General features: G+C 40.8%; 1 protein-coding gene across 1 annotated transcript; it reads right to left on the bottom strand.

The window, feature by feature from the left end:
• Positions 1-1,514: 1,514 nt before the first annotated feature.
• On the bottom strand, positions 1,515-19,951 carry mfsd2ab (major facilitator superfamily domain containing 2ab). The gene is made up of 14 exons (XM_038309056.1): positions 19,725-19,951; positions 15,934-16,059; positions 15,242-15,366; positions 9,966-10,089; positions 8,561-8,639; positions 8,298-8,473; positions 8,098-8,185; positions 7,643-7,761; positions 5,989-6,072; positions 4,182-4,265; positions 3,975-4,087; positions 3,739-3,882; positions 3,120-3,296; positions 1,515-2,325 (listed from the first exon to the last, which is right to left on the bottom strand). The coding sequence occupies exons 1-14, from the start codon at positions 19,812-19,814 to the stop codon at positions 2,274-2,276; spliced, it is 1,581 nt and encodes a 526-aa protein (XP_038164984.1). The 5' UTR covers positions 19,815-19,951; the 3' UTR covers positions 1,515-2,273.
• Positions 19,952-24,726: the final 4,775 nt, after the last annotated feature.

The raw sequence follows: 24,726 nt of genomic DNA on the forward strand, positions 1-24,726 counted from the left end.
GTGTGTCCATAGGATTAAAGCTCATATTTGTCAACAGCCTCGTGAGAGACGTGCATGTGGAAAAAAAAGAAAAAACACTATAGGATGACGAGAAACCAAAACATTTACAAGATTTACAAAAACTACAAGATCAGTGAGTGATGTTGGCACATACAGTATCATTCAGATGAAGGGAGGAGAAAACAAGGTTAATGGTATTAAAACAGAATCACTATGGCAACTTAGTTGTCACGTTCATGATGTAACAGTATGTATAACATATGATACTACATATACACATCTCCATATCAACAGATATGAAACATGCAAGTCCTTTGATTTTTTTTGTTTTGTTTTTTTTCCAGGACTGAGATGATCACAAAGTGTTTGGATGGTTTCAATAAACAAGAAAAATGAAATGTGAATTCATCTTTCCAACCAAAAAGTGTGCTTTCCCTTTTCTGTGCTTACAGTGCTGCAGCAGAGGTAAAAAAAACAAAAAACAAAAAAAACATTCACACACTCCTGTTAGGACAGCAGGTTTTTAAGCTGTAATAACAGGATGAATCATTTCAAAACATCTGAGAAATACTTAAGAATAGATTTGAAAAAAAATAAATAAAATAAATGTGGATCTATAAGAGGGAAAAACCTAACAATAATACTCTAACCTTCAGTCCTGAGTTTGGACCTCCTATCAGTTATAGAGTAGATGTTCAAATGTAATTAAAGTTTATCTATTTCATGAGGATTTCTTTAATCTTCTCCAGACTTAATGTAGAGCTATGGTTTGCAGAAATGGTCTAAAAGATCTTACTAAACAAAATACTGCCAAGATAAGATATGTGCTTCCAGCAAAGAAAAGAAAATAAAGTTTTCAACAAGTGGAGCAGCTGTGTTGTTACTAGATCACCGTTCCAAATGGCAGGACTGGTCATAAACGGATCACTGAAATAAGACCATCCCTACAGAGAAACATGGTGGTGGCAGCATGATGCTCTGGGATTACTCATCTACAGATTGTAAGGTAAGGGATATCAGTAGCAGCCAGTTTTAACTTTAACTTATCTGCTTAAAGAGTGTCATTTTTCTTTTCGTTAATAAAAGAATAATTAAAGCAGAAACGGGCAAAACTAAAACCAACTAAAAACAACCAGCACATCTCCACAACTCCTCCATAACTAATTAGATTTACGTTTATATTAAAGGTTGGAAAAAGTTCTGAAATCATTCATTTTGGTACCCCAAAAACCTGGTCTTTCTAATAGGGGTGTGTAAACTTTCAAAGTCTTCTGTAAGATTGTAGTAATGACAACAAGCATCAAGAATTACACGGGTTATATAAAACGAAAAGCTTTGCAGCTTCTGTTAGAACAACTGTACAGGCCTTAAATAGGTTTAAATACTGCAAGGAGGAGGACTGTAAAACCAAACTGATAAATATTTAAATAATATTCAGACATTTTCCAGCTGTAGTCCCCGCTTCACTGTTTTAAGAAATTAAAGCATTAAGAGACAATTTTGTCTTCGGTAGCTGTTTTATATATATATATCTATATATATATATAAAAAAAAAACAGTTGACTTGATAAGTTGGCAGTTTTTTTTGTGCAAACTCACTGCGTTCAAAACTGTAGTGGCTCTTGGCACCATGTTACGTAATCACCGCTTCCCAGGAGAGCCAGTGTGATGGGAATGATGAGCAAACAACCTGGCACACCCCATTGTTGTTTTGTAAACTAAGATGAGATGTTAGACTTTTATGTCACTTTATCCATTTCTGAAATGTCTCCTCTGAAATGTGACAGAGATTAAGGCATTGCCGCTGTCTCTCAGGTCTGTGAAGATCCTTCCAGCGCAGTGCTAATGGTCGCTAACGTTCAGTAATGCATGTAGAAAAGAGGAGCTTCTGCCCTGCTCCATCCAAAAGCACCAATAATGCAAATTCACCCTTTTTGTGCAATTTCAATTGAGAAAAGAAAATCTCTGTTGTGTTGTACCTAATAGTAGTATGTTGTACAAAAAAAGGTAAGGCTTAGTGAGGCGCCAGGAAAACATCATAAATAGAAAAAAGGAGGAGCAGGATGTCTTCAGGAAGGCCTCAGCGTGGCTCACACAGTTTCTATTCAGAACAGCAGCAGAAGCAGCCTTGGCAGGACGAGGCGGTGTCAGCGCACTCCAACAGACCTGGATCCAAGTCCAGGTCCAGGTCCGTTGGTCCCGCCCAGTGCAAAATGCCAGCTTATCAACAGATTGGTCCAGAAGAGCTTCTAAATAAAAAAAAAAATAACACCCTAGATCATGTCTGCCATTTCTCTGGAGTCCGTCTCTGAATCCTCCTCATCCCTGAAAGCAGAAGAAGAGATTATAGCTTCATATCCATCCTCAGTTTGCTAAAACATCTTCATCTTTTTAGTTTTGTGTACTCAAATATTCAATATTTCATTCTCTTTCGTGCATATTAAAAAATAGCTAAAGATATAGTTAAATTTTTGCATTTTATCTCCATTATATCTCATGTTTCTATTTTCCAACACCACCTTACTTTTCTTTTAATGCATTAAATCATTATTTTTACAAATACATAGCAGGATGAGACGGCATCCTGCTATGTATTTGTACAAATAATGATTTAATGCATTAAAATCACCTTTTTTTTTCTAAAAAGAGTAAATTCAGTGTAAGAAATCTGACTGAAAAAGGAAAACTTGTACCAACTATTCATTGTGGAAAAAACAATCAGGTCAGTGAGTTTAAATGCAGAGAGAAAAACTGTTCTTCTGTATACGCTTCAGGTTAAATGTCTTTCTTTTAAAGAGGCAGCTAACTATAAGTAGCTAAAGAGTTAGCCACTAGCACTAAGCTAATGTGGAGCTTTCTTTAACTTGGATGCTAATGCTAACCAGGCTACTTTTCCAGCACAAGAGGACAGACGCAGTTTGTAAACCTCTCTCAGAGTTAACAGCTCCATTTGGTACTTGGTACTCATTGATGACTGAACAAGCCCCACATTATATTCACCGCTCTCCACTGTGATCAAATGCAGTGTTTGAGGAATTATTTTAAGTGTCACACTGGTTTCAGTTTAAACGCCGACCTACACAATATCTTTGATGGCCGTTTAGCTCCAAAGGCCTTACCTCAAGTCTTGTAGGTACTTGCGGTTGCCCTGCCTCCTCTCCTCGTCGATGGGATACGTGTACAGGATTCCCAGGCCGATGAAGATGAGGACTATGGGGGCGGCTGAGACCAACAGCTTCAACGTCAAATCCACCTCCTCAGGCTGGGAGCAGCCTCTGCTGATGTAGCCAGCGAAGCTGAAAAGAAGGCAGCGTAAACGGAGTTAGATGGTGGCGCTTTGATGTGGACAGCAGAACATCGGTGCTCAGCAGCAGTCAGTCATCTGACTCCCACAAAAAAACGTTTTACTGTACAGCCCCTAATGAGCGGAGGAATTCCTGCTTTGATGTGGGATTTAGGGATGTGATTCATTCATTTTTGGGCTTTTTAGTGACCCCAGGCTCTGGATTTAAACTTTTGATGGGAGACCAACAAATCTGCCCCGAAAAGACCTGATATGAGGAATAACATGCTGGGCTCCTTCAACTTGACTTTCCTGAATCGTTTTTCTAGATTAAATCTTGTAGCAACAAATCATGAAACCACACAACGCTAAAGGCGCTTCTGATTCTGCAGAAAGGTGGAGGACTTGAGAATTTAAATAGATGCTCCAAATCACAGATGGGGAGCAGCTCTTACTCTAAGCTCAGCGTGGAGACGCCCAGGGAGATGCCAGACGCAAACTTGGTGAAGAAAACGTAGAAGGAATAGAAGATGGCTTCGTGCCCAGTGGATTCTGGGTTACGAACTTGGAAATCGTCGACCACGTCGGGCAGCATGGACCTGAGGTGGAGAAAAAAAAAAACCTTCTTAGAAGTGCACGAACAAGACAAATTAAAATCCGATCTAGATGGGCGCGTAGCAAGGGTCCTTACCAGGGCAGCAGGAAGGCTGCAGCCACCGCCACGCCAGAAGCAAAAGCAACGACGTAGGTGACGATGAGGTTGCTCTTTATGCAAACCACCAGGATCATGAAGGGAACGGCAGACTGGAAGGAAAAAAAAAACACAGGAGAATGATGCTTACTACCATGATCCAACACTCTTAAAGTGTGACAGCAGATTTGGAGAGGATGTTCTTACCAAGGAGCCGACATACGCCGCCATTTTCTTCCCGAAGCGAGTCAGAAACCACTGCCAGACCGGGATGGCTAGAGTAGCAGAAAGCTGCAAAGGTAAAACAAAGATCTCATGAATCCAACAAAAGACTTTCTGCTGTTTGCCTGCAGCTCTTAAACATCCAAACAGTGGAATATAATAAGGCCTCATCCAGATCCAAACTAAGCAAATCTGAGCTTCATGTTTGTAGAAATCTGAACAGGTAACTGCTGTTCTCAGCGGGGGGGTTATCTGAATAGTTTGGCCTCTGACATCTATACCAACGACAGACTGTATTTTTCCACTCTTTCCTTCAGATAGGAGCATATCTGAAAGTTTAGCCGCCCACCTGCGACCCCCTCTCTCTCTCCAGGTCATCTGTGAAGCTGCTCAGATTATTTCTGATTCCTTTTCAAGTCTTTTCAGTTGCTGCGTTAGTTAGTATCCTCTGAGCCCTCAGACTGCTGCAGCCACACCAGCCTGGAGCTTCATCAGCTTCTTCTGGAAGGAATCAGAACACATCTGAGCACTAGCAAACTCATCGATCGCAACGAGAAACAGCTGATACGGCCCGTCCTTCGATGAAGAATCTGCTGCATGCCTCAGATTCTCATTAAGCATACGAGGCTCTGCCAGCCGCTGCTCCCTGAGCTCTTCTCCTTACATTCAACTCTAGTGTTTTCATCCATGAATCTAAACGCACCTAACATCGAATTTTTCATTTAAATCTTTGTTTTTTTCCCCCCCAACAACAAAAAAATATCAGCGACAAAGTAATCTGAAAAAAAAAGCTCCCCAGGTAAAGCTCAAGAAGAAATTTCAGTCTGTTTTAGTGGGATTCAATGAAATTAAGCAGAACATTTGTTATTGAAGCAGAAATTTCTTTTTTCCACAAAATGATGCTAAACTTAAAGCTTATGTAGAAGAGATGGAGGAAAACAAGAAGCTTGGCGTCACCCTGAACACGAGATGCTTATGTTGAGACATGGAGGTGGTGGCATCATGCTGGGACCAGTAAAATCCCAACATAATCCAGTGATAATCTGTGGTCAATCTTCACTGAAGCTCTTCATCCAAGCTTATTAGGCTTTGATGTTACACTTTAAAATATTCAGGGACCTACTGACGTTTTTGGTTGTAATCTGATTAAATATGGAAAAAAAAAAAGTTCTGTTCCAAGGAAAGTCCCGATTCTGATCCAGTCAGATTTATTAGATTAGCCTGATATTTCAGAAAATGAAAGAGTGGAAGGATTAGGATGTCTTGGTGCCAATTATGTGAATTCACATCTGAGCCGTTTTCTCAGAAATCATTCCATTAATGTAATGTACTTACATTAAGGTGCCCATATTTGCTCTGAAATCCTTTCCATAAAGTTAAGGCTTAAAGGCTGTAATCTTTTCATCCTCTGTAACCTGGACTTTTGCCCCTCAGCAGCTCTGCTGCCTCAGTTGGCAGACTTGAAAACATTTCAGGACCTGCAGACTGATTCTGGGTTTTATATCAAACCACGGAACAAAACGAGTGAAGAATGAGGCTCCTTCCCCGTCTGTGGGAACGGTATGGCATTCAGGCAGAGCACTTTGAGGAACAGAGAGCCAGACAGGAGCCCTGCTTTGTAACCCGCCACAGAGCATTCCTTGTTCTGCAGACAATTTATGTGCTCGCCTTGGGAGGGGACGCTTTTGTCTTCTAAAGGTTCCCCTTGTTCCACCTAAATGGACTGTTCTGAGTTCTGTCTAAGGCCTCTTTGAGTCTGAAAATGCCACCTGTGCATTAAGCAAATGCTCACCATGATAACCAGCAGAATGTTCTGGAAGTCCTTCCTGAATCCCAGTGTGTAGCTACAGAAGAGAGCGAAGTTTCCCTCTAGGAGCTGAGGAGCAAAAAACACAGAGGCTCAATCAGGCAACAGCCACACAGAGAAACTCAGCAGAGCTGCCAAGAGTTTAGCATGATGAGTAAACACAAGCATGGAATCACACAAACACAATTAAACCCTAAGACTAATTAAAACTGGAGTTTATAAACAGTTACCGTAATTTTCAGACTATAAGCCGCGACTTTTGCCCCATTTTTCGACCTTGCGGCTTATCCATGGACTTTTACAGCTAATGGCCACTAGGGTAATACCTAAATCTATGGATTTTACCATCCAGCATGTTGACGTCACATTTGCTTCAACACACAAGTACGGTAGCCGCACACGTGGGAATGCTGAGTTCCTCCGGAAGCAGACTTCTACCGCGAGTGGTACGAGACAGAACGACAGCGAGAAAGACGGACATTGCGAGCGCAAGACAGTTTGTGTGACACCCTCATTATGAAAAAAAAAACGTACCGGTTAATAAATGGGAGCTTCTATTGCACTAAATTGTAACAGTTAACATATGCAAGTATGCAAATTGTGTTGAAATGTTGATAAATAGGAGCTTCCCCAAACTCTTTCCCAACAATCCTCTCTGTGCACAAACCATATGTTAATTAAACATAAAAAACCTGTGGCTTATAGTCCGGTGCGGCTTGTATATGTACAAATCATGCAATTTAGCTTCTGCGGCTTATATTCAGGTGCGGCTTATAGTCCGAAAATTACGGTAATCATATTTAGGGAGCGACAAAAAGTACATTTGGCAAAAAAAAAACAAAAAACTGGAAGCACTTTATTTAAAAAGTGAGGCACGGTGGCTGGATCATGATTTAGGCTGCTCAGCTGGTCTTAGTCTAGATGGAAGGAATGATGGAGCTCTAAATACTACTAAGTGCTGACACAAAACCTACAGAAGAACCGAGTTGTTCAGCACAATGACGACCGCATCCAAGCAAAAGATTGCAAAGTTAAATGAAAATCTGGTATAAAAACAGAGGTAATTAGATCAAGGTCAATACAGCATCAGCTTAGGGCGTCTGCACACAGATGCACTTGAACTTGGAGTACATTTTCTAATCAAGCTGTTGGTCTCAATAGAAGGCAGAAGAAATTTAGTAAATTAGAGTAGAGTTGTCTAAAGTACTAATGAAGTATTGGTACTGAAATGCTGTATCCAGGAGCAGTCCTAATTTGGCAGAGTATCAATACTAAACACTAGTGTTCGCATATTTTTACTGTTGTTAATTTTTTAGATTAATACCCCAAACAACCTTAGAATAATGTCACATTGTGTTTACAATCGGGCTACTTGTTTTGCATTTGTTTGCAGATTTATTTCACTACAAGAATCAGTGATTCTGTTGTAAAAGCTTGTGTCATGTTGAGATAAAAAAGGCGATCTTTCATTTTAATAAAAGGATTTTTTTATCTTTAATCCTAATGGTAACAATAACTGGATCGAGTTTGGAATATTTTCCTGGGTATCAATATCGACTTGAGAATTTTGGGATCCTTACATCCCTAATTCTGAGACGCCATGGCTTTTTATCTTTACTGCATGTTCATCAATACATACCATAAAAGCCAGAGAGGTGAAGAGGAAACCCATGACCAGCTTGGCATAGGGTCCATATCCCATCACCATCTTGATTCCTTGAAAGAATGGCATAGGCTTGGACCTGATCCCAATGGTCTCTAAAACCAGAAAAGACATTTATGAAACATACAAACATTTCATGTTTTTTCTGCAGTCTCTTTGCACATTTTTCCCCACAATCGGCTGCACAGATCTGCCTTATTAGATCCATTCCACACACGTCACAAGGCTTCCAATTTAAACCACAGCTGGGGCTTGTTCACACACTCGGTCAGCCCAGTCATGCCACATCCGAGTCGCCTGATTGGTCGACAGAGATGTCAGAGCAGATGCAGCATAAGGCATGCGTGAGTCGACCCGCTAATGTGGCTGAGAGCTTTTCATTTGTTCTGAGTAAAAGCTGGAGAGAGGAAATGTGTGGAGTGTCGACTCACCATGTTCCCTTACGCCCAAACAGAGGACAACTGCACAGAGGATGTAGATCGAACAGATGACAGCAGATGCAATCATGTATGCGTTCCTCTACAGCAAAATAAAGGAAAAAGAGAATATTAGACCAACCTTCCCTTTGACCTCTCATATCAGTTCCTGTGTAGTAATTTAGATAGTAAAAAAGCCATAAACATTTGTTTACCGTGTACTGCAGGGATATAGAGTGTTCTGACACATTGTGGGGTATCAATGTGTAATTGTTGGTGGGATCTGCAAGAATCTCCATGGGTCCTGGAAGGCAGGGAGCGTGAGTCATGCCCACGATCTGCCCCTGGATGGCCGTACCCACAACGGTGCCCAAAACCTCCACCGTCATCCCTGGTGAAGATCAGGATAAATGCATATGAAGTTTAACCCTGGGTTTAAAATTAAACTCACTTTAAAACATGGTTGGTTTTGACTTACTATAGGCAGTAGCAGAGTCCCTCTCCTTCTGCTCTGAGGTGATGAACATGGTGAGGGCAGAATATGGCACATGGAAGCACTGATGGTTGGAGAGAAGAAGATCCGTGTTATTCGTTATGCAAACTGAATCATAAAAGGTTGACATCATGGAGAAGTCATTTGTTTGAAATGACCAAAAAGCAGCTTCCAGGAAATATTTCTGGAACAAACTGGGGTGTAAAATATTATTTTAAAAGCATACACTAACTTCCTGTGTTTTAAAGTTATCTCCTGATTTCTACTTTCCATCAGGGTTCAAGCCGAGTTTAAACTCCTGATGAAATTTCCGTAATATGCCATGACCACATTAGTTTGTACTAGAGAGATTGTTTTTTTTCCTTCCTCTTTTATATGATAAAAAAGCTCAAAATCATAACAAATGTTAAAGTCTATTTAAGCAAATAATAAAACATTTAGAAACAAGTACTGGATAGCAAATGGAGAGAGCAGGCATGCATGCGTCTCAGGTGAGCTAAAGGCATTTCTGCTGGATGCATCTATTGACCAAAGCTGATACAAGAAGATATAAAAACCTTAACATCCAGTTGTAGCTTTATTGAACCAACATGAATGCATGGTGGCATCAGGATCATGCTATGGGATTGTTTAACTGCCTGTGACTGTGGCTAATAGCATAAAGCCAGTTGGATAAGTGTTCCACTTTTCATCAAATAAAAAGCTTAAAGTTTATTGCTTGACAAAAAATGATAACATCACACACACTGTCCTTTAAAAACTCCTTTTTTAAAAAGCTGATTCAAGCCAACATTGTGAACCTGGTATGTACAGCTCACTGAATGAACATTTCCTGCTACGTTTAAGATTAATACAATCAACACTGCATATTTTCCAACTGTTTACAATTCTTTGCCTTCTCTACTCTTTCCTTATAAACTGACTGAGCTTGAGTCCAGCCACATCCGTGTCCTGAACCTGTCAGAGGAAAAGGAAGCAGACTGTTCATCCCGGAACAGGAAAGTCATGCATTACAAGCTTCCACTCAAACACAGACTTTCCTCCACGCCCTCCAATGGCAATAAAGTGGCCCCAAGCTAAACCCTATAGAGCATTGATTCACTAGAAGCTCGGTTTCTGGAAGGAAGTGGTGGACTTCGTCATTTCTGATAACTATGGTCTATTATATACATCAGAAGGTTTCGTTAAGAGTGCGGTTTCTCTGCAACTTGGTGAGAGGCATTTATCCATTTTTTATCCATCTATAATTCTGACCTCAGAGTAGAAAAGAAATAAAGCTGCAAAGTTTGCAAGTGAGTCTTTAGCCAAATATAATGCCATTAAAGCCCTTTTACATAAGCTCTTCTTGCATGCAGTTAAGCAGAGACTCAGAGTGAAGTGGGCTACTTACGGTCTGCAGGCTTTGGAAGATGCAGTAGAAGAAAATATACCAGACGACTTTTCCATCTTCAAAGGGTGGGACGTACCATATGAGGAAATATGACATCACAGCGAGAGGAGTCGAGAGTACGATCCTGCAGGTGGATGAAGAGAACAACAACAAAATTAGTGACTGAAAATTATGATAAAAAAGATACAAACACAAAAAAACAAGAGATAATGATCACTAATAGTGTTCAAGGACAAAAGTTGGAAAATGTATATTGAGCAGCATGTGAATAGATGTCATCCAGGCGGTGAGGCAGGGAGAGAGAGCAACACTTTCAACAGATAACAAGAAGGGTCAGCAGTTCCTAGATTCAATTCTCATCATTTCAGCAAATCTTAGAACAATTAATTCCCTTTGAGATATTAGTGAGCAGACCTTAATAACTCAAAATAAGGTGCTAAAAGACAGCTTCAAATGTTTGAAATTACTTTGCCGTCGTTTAAAACAATGCACCTCTTGGTGCTTCTATAGGGACATCAGCCTCTGGCGGGCTGAAGCTCCCATTAACTCAGAGTTCAGCCACTAAACTCTAACCTGTTGGTCTTACATAAACAGGGGCGGTAGGATCCTTAACCAGCAACAGGTATATCCTGATCTGAAGGTTACATTGGGTTGAAAGGAAAGGAAGAATGCAGCCACACAACATATGTGCTGTATGGATCAGTGACCAGACATATCCTACTTACTTTGGGACGCTAAATATAGACAAAAGAAAAAACATTTTACACACCTTTTACAAAACTTTTGTTCAGGTTTTAATTTTTGGGGAGTGGCGGCTTAGTGGTTAGGGCATAGAGCTTGGAATCCAGAGGTTCTGAGTTCGACAGACTGCCACTCTGGGTCTCTGAGCAAGACCCTTAACCCCACACTGCTCCCCTGGTGCCTCACAATGGCAGCCCACTGCTCCCCATAGGGGATGGGTTAAACGCAGAGGTATATTTCTCCAATGTGAGATCAATAAAGTTCAATTATCATGTCAAAAATTTCTGATTTAGCCACCAACAGTGTTTGGAAAGTGAATTTGATTGGTTAACAGTAGAAAAAATGAGCTTGTTACTCTGTATGCTTAACAACTTCTTTATGGGAATACAGAGAGCCTCATAAAACAGGATATGAAGTCATTCACAAATCACAATGTTCAACAATCATTACCGTACATAAACTAAAATAAGCCACCCGCCTCTATGGTGTTGCTGGCAGGAAGGCAAACAAAGCCCCCCTGCCTCAATTCAGCCTCACTGCTAATCAACTTAAGCCCATTATTACTGTAACACCCAGGACAGGAGGGGGGCGGCTGTGCTCTACAGTCCATGTGATATTATTAACTGTACCCTCATGGGAAGGCAGCACGCAGCTGTGAAGTGCGGAGCCGGTTACAGCGGATGTTTTATCGCAGATAAGCTCTCAGGAACGTATATCTTCTGTGCCATTTGTCCCAAACCGTTTGGCTCATGTTTTTCTTTTTTCCCTCAATCATCCAAAAATATTTTAATGAAATCGTTATGTATCTTATCCAATTTTCTGTTTGCAAACCTGCTGAACTGTGCTGACGCCCTACAGAGCCCAGTTTAGTGCCAACATGATCCCGCTGCTGGGACATATTAATAGTTTTGCTGATTAGGGGAAGAGATCTTCACCTCAGACGTATAAATCAACACGTGACAGCTTTTAATTGGCCCTCACAAAGCTGTAAGAACATGTTTTATTGCCAACAGCTATTTAATAAAGGTGCATATAACTAGGCTTGGGTGTGGTTTTAAACCTTGATTCCAGCAGAAATACACTATATTGCCAAAAGTATTTGCTCACCCATCCAAATTATTGGAATCAGGTGTTCCAATCACTTCCATGGCCACAGGTGTATAAATTCAAGCACCTAGGCATGCAGACTGTTTTTACAAACATTTGTGAAAGAATGGGTCGCTCTCAGGAGCTCAGTGAATTCCAGCGTGGAACTGTGATAGGATGCCACCTGTGCAACAAATCCAGTCGTGAAATTTCCTCGCTCCTAAATATTCCACAGTCAACTGTCAGCTGTATTATAAGAAAATGGAAGTGTTTGGGAACGACAGCAACTCAGCCACGAAGTGGTAGGCCACGTAAACTGACGGAGCGGGGTCAGCGGATGCTGACGCGCATAGTGCGAAGAGGTCGCCAACTTTCTGCAGAGTCAATCACTACAGACCTCCAAACTTCATGTGGCCTTCAGATTAGCGCAAGAACAGTGCGCAGAGAGCTTCATGGAATGGGTTTCCATGGTCGAGCAGCTGCATCCAAGCCATACATCACCAAGTGCAATGCAAAGCGTCGGATGCGGTGGTGTAAAGCACGCCGCCACTGGACTCTAGAGCAGTGGAGACGCGTTCTCTGGAGTGACGAATCGCGCTTCTCCATCTGGCAATCTGATGGACGGGTCTGGGTTTGGCGGTTGCCAGGAGAACGGTACTTGTCTGACTGCATTGTGCCAAGTGTAAAGTTTGTTGGAGGGGGGATTATGGTGTGGGGTTGTTTTTCAGGAGCTGGGCTTGGCCCCTTAGTTCCAGTGAAAGGAACTCTGAATGCTTCAGCATACCAAGACATTTTGGACAATTCCATGCTCCCAACTTTGTGGGAACAGTTTGGAGCTGGCCCCTTCCTCTTCCAACATGACTGTGCACCAGTGCACAAAGCAAGGTCCATAAAGACATGGATGACAGAGTCTGGTGTGGATGAACTTGACTGGCCTGCACAGAGTCCTGACCTCAACCCGATAGAACACCTTTGGGATGAATTAGAGCGGAGACTGAGAGCCAGGCCTTCTCGTCCAACATCAGTGTGCAACCTCACAAATGCGCTTCTGGAAGAATGGTCAAAAATTCCCATAAACACACTCCTAAACCTTGTGGACAGCCTTCCCAGAAGAGTTGAAGCTGTTCTAGCTGCAAAGGGTGGACCGACGTCATATTGAACCCTATGGATTAGGAACGGGATGTCACTTAAGCTCATATGTGAGTCAAGGCAGGTGAGCAAATACTTTTGGCAATATAGTGTATGTTCTGGATCTGAAGGGATGGCCTCTTTGCAATTGAATAATTTTAGACCTTAGAGATGTTCAGAATGCACACACCTTTCCCTCAAACGTCTCAGCGGTGAGGTAGAAAAGCCACATATTTACCCTGTACAGAGTTTAAGATTCATTTAAGATGGGTCAGATGCCCCGTGTTTGATTATGTTGACAGAAATTTCAAGATTTCATTTAGTTACTTGTAGCTCTGCTGCAACACAGAGACTCATTCTATGAGGGAAATATGAACTGCAGTAACCTCCGGATTCCTCAGCCGCTCTTTAAAAATCCTGCAAGGCTCCTTCCTGAGATGTGATTGGCCCAGATAGGTGGTGTGTTCTCGCTTGGACCAATCAGAGGCTCTCTCCCTCCCCCCCTCCTCACAAAGGAACAGCTCACTCCCTCCTCAGCCCTCATGTGCTTCGTTTAACCAGAGAGCTGAAGCCGATGTGACTGCACATGCCGGCCATTCCTCCGCCTGCAGCCACACACCCTTTCCCCAATGACGAAATAAAAGAAAAATGGGAGGAAATCCGCCTCTTCCAGCACGTCAGCACCCACCCTGACCCCGTTTTAAAACATCTGGATTCAAAACTATTTTGATGAGTCATAAAGCATCACCTTATTAGGACGGCCTGTTTTATATTGTAGAAACAGACGCATAGATCCGATTTATGTTTCCTTTGTATCATCCGATCTTTACATTTCATAACAAATCAGATCAGCATCCAAGCCTCAGAGGAACCAATTGCATTATTAATTAGTATAGGCTCCTGTGCATTGCACTCCTGAGGGAGAACAGAGCATAGAAAGAGACAACTATAATGCATCTCCCTTTTAGCGTTTATTAAAAAGCTGCCAAGTGGAAATCACCCTCCTGAACCTGCTCTACCTTTTACCTTTTCCCTCAACTGGCTCATTTCCTTTCCCCTAAAATTGACACTGATGTGCTGACAGGAGATGGATGAAGTCTTCTATAATCAGAACCACCACTGACACCCTACACTCCCTGTCAGTTTGTCAAATATGTCTCCTCAAATGTGGGCCAAAGGCTTCTCTGAACCCCTCTGCAGTGTTACTCTGTTTTTTTGGGGGGTTTGGCCAACGCAGGACATTTGAAAGCATACGTTCTATCTATCCTCAGCTAAACTGTTACGTGTCTCCATCTCTGCTATAGAAAAACAAAAAAAGAAATTCCCACAGTATGATGCAGCCACTACCATATTTTGCGATTTTAGGCACTGCCTTAAAAGCAGGGTACTTGCTCGTATATTTTAGCATAGCGGCGTCATCACAGCTTAAAAAAAATAAAATAAATGGTTCCTCTGAAAAAAAAAAATCAGGCAGATATTCTCTTTCTTCATGAACTGGTCTTTTGACTGACCTCCGGGGTCCCTCCTCAGCGCATTTCAGGACAGAAGCTGGTTACGCTAAAAGCCGTACCCCTGGCTTTTAATGAGAAATGGTGTTTTTAAACAGATGTCCCTCCTTATTAATGCTTATACATCAGGAAAATGTAAAGCCTGCACCGTCAAGACTCATCGGCTCACCGATGAATTAATCTGCGCATAAAAATTGTGGAAAATTACTTAAGTCATATTAATGATAAATGAAATTTCACATAAGAGCATCTGAGCAGAAAAAAATTTAAAAAGTGTGCAGCATACGTCCAAAAAAAACAAAAAAACAAAACCGGTTCTGTAGCAGGTAGGAGTTAGATTTAGCAAAGCTCTCTGTAGTTGGAAACGTAGTGTTTTAGCTGAAAACAATCTGTTCTGGACTCTTGCAGCTAAATAAATTTCACACGTAACTGGTCCAGTGACAGAATTAGCAGGAAAAAAAAACATAAGGGAGAGAGACAGAGTGCATCCACATGAGGGTGATGAGGCAGAGTCACAGGACAAACCTTAGCTTGCCTCATAGTTACCTTTCTCGTGAATAAGGTGACGTGGGCTACATAAGCTCCACCCCTAAACAATGACACGTCCAGTCCGGCTGGAAAACTTCCACTATCTCACTGAGCCCCCCCTGCCTCTCTATTCCACTGTTTCAATGGCAAATATGTGACAACAAGTGAGGAAGTTACGTAAATGGGCCTCATTAGCAGGGTCGTGGAAATTGGCAGAGTCTCAACTTTGACAGAAAGCTGCTTAAGCCTCAACAGCAGAGGAGGAATCTGTACTAAAACACATACCATGGCATCATCCGGCCAAAACGAGTCCACGGGCTTCTGGAGACCAGGAAACCCACCGTGGGGTCCGTCACAGCATCCCAAGCTCGGCCGAAGAACAGGATGATTGAGGCATAAAAAGGATCCAACTGAAAGAAAAAGACAAAGGTTAAAATACTAAACGATCAGGGCAATTAGTGTACAGGTTAACGAGCAAACGAAGCTCAAGGTACAATGAAAACATCTTAAACTGATAATATAAAGTTAAACAGTAGCCGTGACAGTGGTAATATGAGCTTAAACTTTACTAGAGGACTTTTAGCAGTGATGGCTGAATGAAACGCTTCAATCCTGACTGTACAACCTGCGCCATGCTGCGTCCCCCAAAGGGCCCCATAACAAGCAGCCTTGGAAGGCGAACAAAGCTCTACCCTGCCACGCCGCGGGCTTAATGGGCTAATATGACCCCCGAACCATCAGATTAATGTAAGAGCCTATTAAACTAAGACCCTCCTCATTTCGCTGGCATTGTTCCCCTCCAAAATATTTTGAAATCAAGCCCCCCGATTGAATCCTTCAGATACAGTGGAGCCTAATCACAGCGCTCGCCATCTCAGTCAGCTAGAAAGGTTTACCACCCAAAACCAAACCTTTATAGTTTACTTTGAACTCTGCAGTGCTCTGCATGTGTGTCTGTGGCGTTTAAAAAAACTTACCTGAGCTACGTCGAGCAGATAGAGCTGAAGGAAGAAGCCCAGAGCACATCCGGTTATCTGGTAGGGCGCACCGCCGATTGCATAGCAGATCTTGTTGCAGATGGTCAACCTGTGCCTGTGTTCAGACTGGGATGGGAAAAAAAAATGAAAGACATTATTAAAGCGTTAATGAACAAAGTAAAATTATATATTACTTTACATTATGATTGGTTTTGTTAAAATAAATGGAGCAAGACTGCCATTGATTATTATTTACTTTATTGTCCATGTAAAATATTTATTCATTATTTATTTTAATAACAGGATATAAGATTTTATAGGAGTCTGCGACCCGAGTGGCTAAAATACTGAAAAACATTTCCAAATAACAACATCTACTTGATTAGTAAGCGAGGGTAGCTGTGTGTCAGTGTGCAGCAACAGGTTGGAGAGGGGCAGCCCTATACATCCAGAAATTAGCACAAACCAAGTAGTATTTTTCTATACTTCCGAAAGGCGTTGTGATTAATTTGATTGCATGCTAAAAATGCTACAAGTTCTTACTTTTGATCAGGGTTCAAAGCTCTGGAGTTTTAAGGGAAACTGTTAGCAGTGCATTAATCCTCCGGGCAGCAGGTAATTTGATTTCCAAAGCTTCTAATTGGGAAACTTTCTCTCTTTCCGCCTCAACTCCTTAATCGCTCCTCTCGCCTCGCTCCCTCTTTCTGCTCAGTTTGGCAGATTTGCAAGAGTCTCATAAGAAATTTGACCTAAATATCAAATCACTTTGAGTCTTAGAAGCACAACAGCAAGAGAGAGTTCCCCTTTGCCAGCAGCAGTAAGCGGGGTGCAGTGCATTTGGCAGGAGCCGGCCACGAGGACACAGGTAAGCTTTGGTTCTCCCAACAGGCGCCAATTCTTCCCCATTCTCCCCACCGTCGACGTAATTATTACCTCAACAGACACGACTGTAAACAGCCCCAGTAAAGGCAGCACACGACCCGAGGCGGAGCAGTGTTGGGTGGTCATGTCAGAGGATGCCAGGGCAACAGAACCCTGGACTGACATGACCGCCAGAAAGGGGGAAAGATGCCAAAATGAGGCGAGAACACACACCCTCCTTCTGACCAATCAGGGCCCTGGGATCCACTGAACCACTTTAACTAGTCAGGTGATGGGAGAACAAAGCCCGTTTGATATCATGCCTGTATGAAAATAATCCTGAACCACAAAAGGTACATCTTCACGTGTCCTAGTTGGCATACAATACCTGGCTTTGCCTTAAATAACAATACAGAGTCTCCGACTCTGAGTAAACAAGTTTATTTCTTGTTGAAACACTCAACTCTGGTCTGTTTAGGCCACAAATGCACTCTTGCTGAACATTAAACACATCTGTGACGACACACAGGCATAATTCATAACCTCTCTCTCATTGTTGTAGTAGTAGCAGCTAAACTTGTCTTTCTCCACCTTGCTCAGTTGTTCTACTCCTGCTCTACCTGTCAGCAAAGGATTACTTACTTTTAAAATGCATCACATGCAACACGTACGCATGGGTGTTACCAACTTAATAGCACCCTGGTTTATGTTTGACTCTCCACACTAGGAGCGATGGCAACATCATAGCCACGAGTTAAAATAAACAAACAACATTAAAAATTAACCAGTTGAATCGATCAATCATCCAGAGGTCAGAAGCAGGCAATTTTTCCTACAGCAGCTCTGATCATTAAAAGGCAGGGAAAATAGAGAATATTGTGCGTTTTCTGTTTTCATATAAATAATTTGTATAAAAGCACAACTCCAGGTTTGGTGAACAAACAAATACTTTGTATTTTCAAACTTGATCAAGTTAAAAAGCAAATGCTTTGGTGCAGAAGGGATTTTTTTAGTTTTAGATTAATTACGAACCAGTAACGCATTTTAATCAATGCAGATACAAAGAAAAAAAACACTTTGTGGGATGTGGAACTTATCAAAGTTATGTTTCATTGAAGGATTATGCAGTAATTAAGCATTTTGGATATTTTTAAAAGCCAACTCTTTTAAAGCTCTTAATTTCATTCATTTTATTATTACTGTTTTTACCAACAAGTTTTCCCAGTAGATACCGATAACTGGTTCAGTTAATCTTAACCTTTTATAGAGCAAATTACTGTTTTTGATCACTTACAAATGGAATCGCCCCATCCCCTTAGTGAGCTCTAGATTTATATCCAGCCATTCAGCAAAGATACTGCTGCATTTGGCCTTGAACGATTTATTACCTACTGTAAATTAAGTTGGAAAAAAAGGTTACTAAGTTTAGAAAAAAAAAAGGTAAAGGGCTAATTGAAAAGTTAAAAAGCAAAGAGTAAACAATGTAAGTGCCTGTATCAGAATGAATGTCTCTAAGGTTATGTTGTAACAAAAAAAATGTGTTTTCATCAACTTCTTTTGGACCATTTAAATTTATATATATATATATATATATATATATATATATATATATATATATATATGGGCATATTAGGTCATTTCTTGTTATTACATTTAGCTTCTTTTTTTGCTCAAAAATCTATTATTTGTATGTTAAAAAAGTAATAAGGTGCTGTCCTCTAATGACATTCTTGTCTTGAAATTTTGATTTTCAAAGTATTTCAATGAGTGCCTTAAGGCTTAAACACATACAATTAAGGGATTATTAAGGGAAAATCTCTGCTCACATGAAAGTAATATCTGTAAATGAAATAATGATGCAGTCTAAATTTAAAAGGTGACGGAGAGATGAGTTTCACAAGTTAGAAATATTCTTATCAGTTCACATGGGGCTATCAGTTACTATAAGCTACAACTGTACACTGATAACCTGGATTTCGTGGAAAAATGAGGTTTCCCCAAACAAAGTAGCAAAGAACGGGGCTATTTATATGTGGTTACGTTGCTATGATCTTTTTAAGTTGTGGTCAGAGATGGAAACGGTGGGGAACTTCTCTGCTATCTGCTGACTGCCTCAGCTGGCTCTGACACGTCACCTTGACGGATTCTTCCTGTTGCATTCAGAGGCATAGGAAATATGAGTACGATTGTAAAAAAAATGCTTGGAAATGGCTTGTTGATAAGATTATATATAAAGAAAAGATAAATAATGAAAAACAGGCTTTAGTCACACCCCTTTTTTTGGTAGTGAAGCTAAATCCTGCGGCTAATTTAATCTGAACATTGTGTCACCTTTATTTCCTGAACTGCACATCAAATTCTCCTTATATTAGCACCGCACGAGCGGCATTTTTCTTTTTATTTATGTATTTTTACATTTTCTGATCGGTCATTTAATTAAAAAAAAGACAAAGATTCTTCAACATTATATGAACATTATAAACCATCTCGCTTATCTATGGATGTATAAATAGTCCCCGACATGCTGCAAAAAACGGTTCTAGAACGTCACTTATCTTAGCATCTATATTAGCATATTAAAAAAAATATGGAGAACAAATAAAAACGAAAAGAAGCGGAATGGAGGAAGCTCGGACCGATGCTCCGCTTGATATGCATCGTTATTTATATATTGTTTAATTCAAAAACATGAGTTTTAGGTTAAATTAGTATTTATTTGGTTTTACCGGAAAGATGTCAGTAAACGTCGCGCGCCCACCCGGCTAACGTATTTCACTCTACGGCTGGGCTCCATTCATTCCACTATTCAACATTTCCTCCTAAAATCAAGCCTTATTCTACCTGTTGGTGATTTAAAACGACATTATATAAAAGCATGCAACATCCCCCAATGCAATATTAGTATATATATGTATTTTAAATTATCTTACCTTTCTTGCGAGTTTAACAGAATCCGAGCTGTCCGATTTATTTAATAAACTAGCGTTGGAGTATTGCTCAGCTCCTTCTCCTTTGGCCATCGCAAAAAAAAAATGGGAAAGAAAAACAGCAAGCGGTTAGGTTTAATTCACGATTTAAAAACTAGTCTTCCAGATATGGTCAAAGCTACCACGCCTGTATCCTCCCTTTACACGACGTGTTTGAAAACTGAGAGGAGGATGTGGTGATGGTGGAAGTAGTCTTTTCTTCCCCCGCCCCCTCGTACATTTCACCCCACATTAGGCCACGCCCCTTTACTTCCCTGCCGATTAGATCAAAGTCATCCTCATTTCTGCAGACACTCCTCAATGTGCAGATGTAAACAAAACTGGCATAATGTTCTACTGTATAAAATAATTATTTCCATCATATTAAAATATATATATTTCTTTTCATAGTTATTATAATGAGTGTTTTTGTTATTTGCTTTTTCCTAATTCTTCAAAGATAACTTAATATACTTGTCGTAAATTAAATTGAGTTCAGAAATCTTTTTTTTCTCCAATATATTTTCTTGAATTTTCTCTTTTTTTTGATACAACAAACCTTTTAACATGTACTTATACACATTTATATTCACTCCTACTTTCACAATTTAAACCTGCATTTGTCTAGTTCCAAAAAAATATACAAAGCCCTTTAGATTAAGGCAGAGACATAAAAAAGAAAATAGGAAAAAAGGGTGCAATATATTAATAAAAACTGTAGTCAAGACATCCATTTAAAACTTCCATCAATAAGCTCCACTTTCAGTCCCTACAATCCTCATATTTGGCTCCTATAGATTCTCAATGTCCCATTCTTTGATAGTTTTCCAGTCCGAGTGAGCTTGCAACTTCTTTTCTCCAGAGTCCCATGGAGGGGGCTTCCATGCTCCCCCAGCATAGTGCAACAGATCTTCTGGCTTAAGATATTGATCTTTTTTTTAGAAATATTTTACAAAGCCTCATGCATTAACTTTAAATATTCTGCTTCTAACTTAAGTAGAGCTCAATTTCATCTTTGGATCTCCAGGCAGTCTATGGGTGAAAGGGGGTAAATGCTGTACAGGTCACTAGTCCATCACGGGGCAACAGAGACAAAAAAAAAAAGGAAACTTAATGTTTTGTGTTTTTTTTTTTTTTTTTAAACCAGGAAATATATTTGAAACCCAATAGATAAAAAGTTCATGGGACTTACTACTTTCACTTACGGAATATTTCCCATATTCTGGCTAAGAGTGCCACTAAAAATAGTCTATGCATTTTTAGTTACCTCAAGGCACATCTATTGTAATTCTTTACTATCAGGAAGTCCATAAAATGCAGTTCAAGGTCTTGTGTTGATTGTAAACACTACAGCAAGAGTTTTGATAAGAATTCACAAGAGATCGTATTTCACCTGTTTAAGCTTCCCTCACTGGGTCCCTATTGACTGAGAGAATTTGTAATTCTACTTTTCAGGTCTCATTGTTACATCCGCAAAACAGGTTAGGTTTTATGAGAGTTTATGTGTGTGGATGAAATTTCATGAAATTTTTATCAGAGGATTCCCTCGTGCCAAGGAAGAATCCATTACATGTTGGTGATGATCCAGATCATAATCTGGATATAGGAATAAAAAATAAAAAATTCTCTAACACTGCTGGATATTTGGCGGAACAAGCAGTTCCTCTCTAAACCAGAGGGTGGCAGCAGTGTCTATTGACAGCCTCAGCGTCGGACTCAAAAGGTCTGGAGGTATTTTAATGAAGACAAAATACTGTAGCTATTGTGGAGAATCAGAAACTGTAGAACGTGTAATTATTCATTGTATTAAGTCGCCTATAAAAACCAGAGATTATCTAAAGCTAAACTTTTAGAACAGAAAATTACTTTCAATGAAATATCAATTAAATATTAGCGGGCAGCACTGGACCAGCACTGCTGCCTTGCATCATGAAGGTTTTGGGTTTGATTCCTGACCCGGACCCTGCATGGAGTCTGCATGTTCTCCCTGAGCATGAGTGGGTTCTCTCCGGGTACCCTGGTTTCCTCTCACAGTCCAAAAACATGACTGTTAGGTTAATTGACTTGTCTAAAAAAAGGTGTGAGTGTGTGCATGAATGGTTGTTTGTCCTTGTCCTGTATCTCCGTGTTGCCCTGCGATGGACTGGCGACCTGTCCAGGGTGTACCCCGCCTCTCGCCCATTGACTGCTGGAGATAGGCACCAGCACCCCACGCGACCACACTCGGGACAAGGGTGTCAGATAATGGATGGATGGATGACTGCCTTTCTATCCCACACTTCATTACAGAAGATGGAGTTAATGAACATCAAAAGTTGTTTGCCAACTGCCCATAAAATACAAGAAAAAGTACTGAAGTACTTGGTAATGATTCAGATCATGTGCAAGTTTTAGCTTTAGGTTCAAGTCAAAATTTGGGGGGAATTTCCTTCCTTGTGGAGGCGCTCTCAGAGTGCTTTTATATTTCTATATGTTCCTAACAGAGAAAATCTTGCTTCCAGACTGCACTATTACTGCTGGATCGTAGAGTTTCTAAAGCATAGAAGGCTTTTCATCATTAGAGTCTTGTTCTGTTTAACCAACTTCTAGTTCTAATCTACGAGGCAGACACGTCTTCTACTTTTTTTCCTAGGGTTTTAAACACCTATTTTTTAGTTACGGTGGCTCAATTTTTTTCTAAAATCTATCTGTAATTATGCTGCTTAAGGCTTGTAGGCTGCCACATCCTTCTACCACTTTAGAATTTTGCATATTTTTGGTGGGATTTCAACCTTTAACTTTCTGTTCCCTCTGTGTTTTTCTTTTGTTCTTCCTTCACAGTAGGTAGGCCTACACTTGGTCTATGGGTTTAGTTCAAATGCAACACCATCCTATAAAGGTTAGGCTCTTTCCCCACATGTAAAGCCCTAAGAAGATGGTACATGCTGCTTGAGCCCTTGGTTTTGGAGCGCCACTCTAAGATCATCAAGGAAACCCAACTGGCCGCCTTACGGTTACCTTTCTGGAGCCGCCCCTGTTAAGTAAAATTGTTTATACCAGATCTGAGTGTCTGTTTGCTTCCCTTTCTGGATGGTCATCCTTCATGGCTGATCTTCCTGTGTGCAGGTTTAAACCAAACAGGACCACCTTTCTCTGTACTGACCATCAATAAAGCCAAAGCTTACACTGACATCCTTTCATCCATGCTGCTATATATGGATGTACACAAGCTCCATCATAGGTGGTGTCTGGAGATTGCTTTCTAACATTCTGTCAATGTGTTGCAGTGACAGGTTTATGCTGGGAAAATATTTTCCACCGTTCTGTAAATGCTCCTAGTTTAGCTAAGTACACATTCCATAAAACCTGCAACATTCGTGCCGCTACAGGTCTGAATACTATTTTGTGTACTCGTGGGAGGAACATAGGCTTCATAGGAGATGTTTGGGAATTGGCTTGTTTTCTAGTTGCATCCTAGACAAACACAGCCGCTCATTAAGGCAAGCTAACCTCACGCAGCAGGCTGCCCTGATGCTTCACCACTGTTCAAATATACATTTGGAATGCAGCTTTATCTGGGGGTCGTGTTTGTATACACACACGAACACACACCCCTAAAGAGGCTTTCCTAACTGCATTATTAAATCTCTGCTGGAGATCAGAGGGCGTTGAACCCTGAACTTGCCAACTGTACAGTCAAGTTCAGCCCAATCGCACACGTTGTTTGCATCTGTAACAGATGGATCAATGTGTGTAAACATGCTCTGCAGATTAGATAAAGCTATTAAAGTTTGGCTGGAGAAGTAAGCCAGAAGAACAGGCTGCACTGAAAAGTTCATACCCACCTACTGAGCAGTTTGTTTTATTCAGTGTGTTATGTGATAGATCAAGAGACACTGTAGTGCAAAGTAGAAGGAATCTGATTTTAATGAACAGATGTGATCAATTTTTATGAATAAAATCTTTGTATTACATTTCTTTTCAGCCTCTCCCAGTCTGTACACGTTGAATCACCATTCTCTGCATTTACAGCTGGAAGATATTCTTGGGGTATTTGTCTTCTGGATTTATACATCAAGAAACCAACGTTTTTGCTAATTTCCTTCGCAAATAAAATCAAGCTCAGTCCAAATGCCTGAAGAGCATCAGGGACAACTATTTTTAGGCCTCGCCATAGATTCTTAAGTAGATTTATGTCCTTTTGCTTTGATATAAACCTTGTTTTTTGCTCTTTGTTTGGCATTGTCCTCTACCCTGGTCTCAAGCATTTTGAAGCCTCCCAAATATTCTCCCAAGTTTACCATTTATTTACCTCCATTAATTTTCCCAATCAACTCCAAACAGCTTGCCACTCATTACTGAAAAAAAAAAATCCTCCCCACAGCATGATGCTGCCATCACCTTATTTGGCAGTGGAGGTTGTGTGCTCAATTAATCTGTAGTGTCCTATTAACTCACATGTATGACTCATGGACTGGGATGGTGGTCCCTCTACTCATAAAGAAGGATTGTAGGGCATGCTCCAACCACACTAGGATCACACTCTTAATAAGATCTATTCAGAGGTTCTGAAGAGGAAGGTCCATCAGATCGTGGAACCTTGAATTCAGGAAAAGCAGTATGGTTTTCATCCTTGTTTTAAAACACAGGACCAGTTCTACACCACCACGGGCAAACAAATTTTCCAAGTCCACAAAGCACATGTAGACTGGGAAGCCAAGCTCTCATGCACCCTCCAGGACCCTACAGAGCAGGCATCCCCACAGTCGGTCCTAGAGTACTGCTGTCCTGCAGGTTTTAGAGGTTTCTCTGCTTTAGCACAGCTGATTCTGATGATTGCAGTTCAGCAAAAGAATGTTAATCAACTAACAATGTAAATCAGCTGTGCTGGAGCAGGGAAACCTCTAAAACCAGGAGGACAGCAGCCCCTGAGGACAGACTTTGGGGATACCTGCTCTGTAGGGTCCTGGAGGGTGCATGAGAGTTT

Source organism: Cyprinodon tularosa, unplaced genomic scaffold (assembly GCF_016077235.1).
Source record: "Cyprinodon tularosa strain WSP-4 unplaced genomic scaffold, ASM1607723v1 ctg655, whole genome shotgun sequence".
In the NCBI taxonomy this organism is placed as follows: domain Eukaryota; kingdom Metazoa; phylum Chordata; class Actinopteri; order Cyprinodontiformes; family Cyprinodontidae; genus Cyprinodon; species Cyprinodon tularosa.